Genomic DNA, 2,843 nt, shown 5'->3' with positions numbered 1-2,843 from the left:
TATATATATATATATAATATAATTATCTTAAGTCGCGTATACACCGAACGAATAGCGAATGCAAACGTTCATTGCGTTCAACAGATGTATATGTCAAAGCGAATGAGAATCGAACATTCGATTCGCGTTCGACTCAATTTCCTCATAAAGCAGTACATCAAAGACAATATGACAATTCGTGCGCGATATAGACATGCAAATCATGTGTTCGCTGTTTGACTATTTGCCTAAATAACTTTTTCTGTATATATTAACATTCTGTATAATGTATCGTCTATATAAGTTCATTTTCCTGGTCTCTATTCATAGGATATTTGTATATTACATACTGCACAAGTTTAATCATGTAATTATGTAATTTACAAGTACAAATATCAATTGTCTCAAAGGTTACAGCGAATAGTGATCCGAATACCGAATCAAGATCAAATGGATGTTTGGCCTGTGTTCGATACAATCGAGAAAAAGATACGAACGAATATGAACGCGAATGTTCGAATGTTCATGTTTATTGTTCGTTCAGTGTTAATTCGCTAGGTGTATACGCGGCTTTATATGATCGTGCTCATTAATAAGTAAATTCGTTCTCTCTTTCTTTCTTTTCCTCTTTTCCCTCTCTCCTTAACTGAATTATATCGAAATTTAATGTTGTTTTTTACACAACACAAACATAACACAACACATACACACAACACAACACAACACACACACACACACACACACACACACACACACACACGCACGCACGCACGCACGCACGCACGCACGTATAAGTATTATATTTAAATAATAAAATAAAAGTTTAAAAATTTTCTTAGCGAAATTATTTTATGATTCCAGAGCTGATAAGGAAAAATCGAAATTTCAGCAAGAAGTGTATGAGCTCCTCGCTCAACTTGACAATGTTACTAAAGAAAAGTTGATGTCAATAAAAACAGTCGAGAAACTCGAGATACACATATCTGAATTGAATGTCAAAATCGAGGAATTAAACCGTACAATTGTCGATATCACCAGTCATAAAACTCGGCTGTCTCAAGAGAATATTGAATTAGTCAAAGAAGTGCAAGATCTCAAGGTAAAGATAGACATTTTATAATTTAGAGAATATAATTTTCAATTTACTGTTTGATTACTAATTATTCAAATAAAATTCTAGGTGAACATCGAGAACGTTACCTATCTAAAGACGCAAATCGCAGGTCAACTCGACGATGCTCGTCGTCGTCTTGAAGATGAAGAACGTCGTCGTGCGTTGATCGAAGCTTCTTTGCACCAGGTATTATCGATTTCGACAATTTCCTTTCAAATAAATAACTTATCTTAAATGTTTATATAATCTATCTTAAATATTTATGTGATAATGTATACATATACAGGATACTTTATTTTAACAGGATATTTTACTTTATCAAAGAAATAACTTACTTCAAGTAGCTTACATAAATTTACTACATTAATATAATATTTCCTATAAAAATTTTTAAAAAATAGAAAAATCAACTATTAGCATTCCATTTCTTATTGTAAATATTGAAAAGAATAGCTGAAATTCAATAATTAATACTATTTTATATAATACTATTTTATTAATTAAAAGCAATCTTTTCTAGAAATAAATACATTTAGATATAACTGTCACTATGCATTATAGGTCGAAGTGGAATTGGAGTCCGTTCGCGTCCAGTTGGAAGAAGAATCTGAAGCACGTTTGGATATCGAACGTCAATTAGTCAAGGCTAATGGAGAAGTCTCAGTATGGAGGTCAAAATATGAAACCGAGGCTAATGCTCGTATCGAAGAGGTAATAAGCATATTTATCAAACAAAAATATTTTTGTCAATTTAATAATTGCTTTCATATCTTTATCACATTAATATCAGAAATAACAATTACTAATAAATAACATTTTACATAGGTAGAAGAACTTCGTCGCAAATATACTGCTCGCATCCAAGAACAAGAAGAACAAATCGAAACTTTGCTTGTAAAGATCAATAATCTTGAGAAGCAGAAATCGCGTTTACAATCCGAAGTAGAGGTCTTGATTATTGATTTAGAAAAGGTAAGGTTTTTATTATATTCCAGCTTTGTACTGATATGTACATATCTTTTCTGAAAAATAAATATTTTACAGTCTTAAAATAGAAAAATTTTTCATATTACTTTCTTAACTTAATTATTAACTTTTTTCTTTAAGGCCAATGGAACTGCTCGTGAACTTCAAAAACGTGTTGAACATCTTGAGAAGATCAATATAGAATTAAAGACTCGTTTAGATGAATCCCTCGCCATGTACGAGCAAAGCCAGCGCGATCTTCGCAATAAACAACAAGAATTGCAACGTGTAAATGCTGAACTCGATAAGACCCGTGAATTGAAAGATCAATTGGCCCGTGAGAACAAGAAACTTGGAGGTGACTGTATTAATTTTTATTTTTTAAATATACAATCTCAAAATACAATAGCAATCATAAGTTATGAATTTCTATAATAAATTATTATATTCTGGAAATTTATACGTTCTTGACAAAACTGAAATTTCTCTTTATATTATTTAATTAGAGCTTCCTTTTGAATAAAATAAACATTTTTTTTACAGAGGAGTTAAAAACAATTCAAAATAATTATTTAGATAATTAAATTGTAAAATTAATAATTTTAATAATATTTATATAGATGACCTTAGCGACGCAAAGAATCAATTGGCTGACATGAATCGCAGACTCCATGAATTAGAGTTGGAACTTCGCCGATTGGAGAATGAACGCGAAGAATTAGCTGCTGCCTACAAGGAAGCTGAAGCAGTGAGTAACTATTCATGTTTGTATATGAATATCGTG

General features: G+C 31.0%; 1 protein-coding gene across 1 annotated transcript in view; it reads left to right on the top strand.

The window, feature by feature from the left end:
• Nucleotides 1–2,843, top strand: part of LOC108693950 (paramyosin, long form-like) — a 23,097-nt gene that overhangs the window by 11,945 nt on the left and 8,309 nt on the right. The window contains exons 5-10 of the mRNA XM_018203182.1: nucleotides 841–1,078; nucleotides 1,160–1,279; nucleotides 1,655–1,804; nucleotides 1,919–2,065; nucleotides 2,201–2,417; nucleotides 2,680–2,807. Coding sequence (XP_018058671.1) covers nucleotides 841–1,078; nucleotides 1,160–1,279; nucleotides 1,655–1,804; nucleotides 1,919–2,065; nucleotides 2,201–2,417; nucleotides 2,680–2,807 — 1,000 coding nt within the window. The remainder of the gene's footprint in view (nucleotides 1–840; nucleotides 1,079–1,159; nucleotides 1,280–1,654; nucleotides 1,805–1,918; nucleotides 2,066–2,200; nucleotides 2,418–2,679; nucleotides 2,808–2,843) is intronic.

This window comes from Atta colombica, unplaced genomic scaffold (genome assembly GCF_001594045.1).
Source record: "Atta colombica isolate Treedump-2 unplaced genomic scaffold, Acol1.0 scaffold111, whole genome shotgun sequence".
Classification (NCBI taxonomy): domain Eukaryota; kingdom Metazoa; phylum Arthropoda; class Insecta; order Hymenoptera; family Formicidae; genus Atta; species Atta colombica.
The sequence above is the reverse complement of the archived record's forward strand: the minus strand, read 5'-3'. Positions and strand labels throughout refer to the sequence as shown.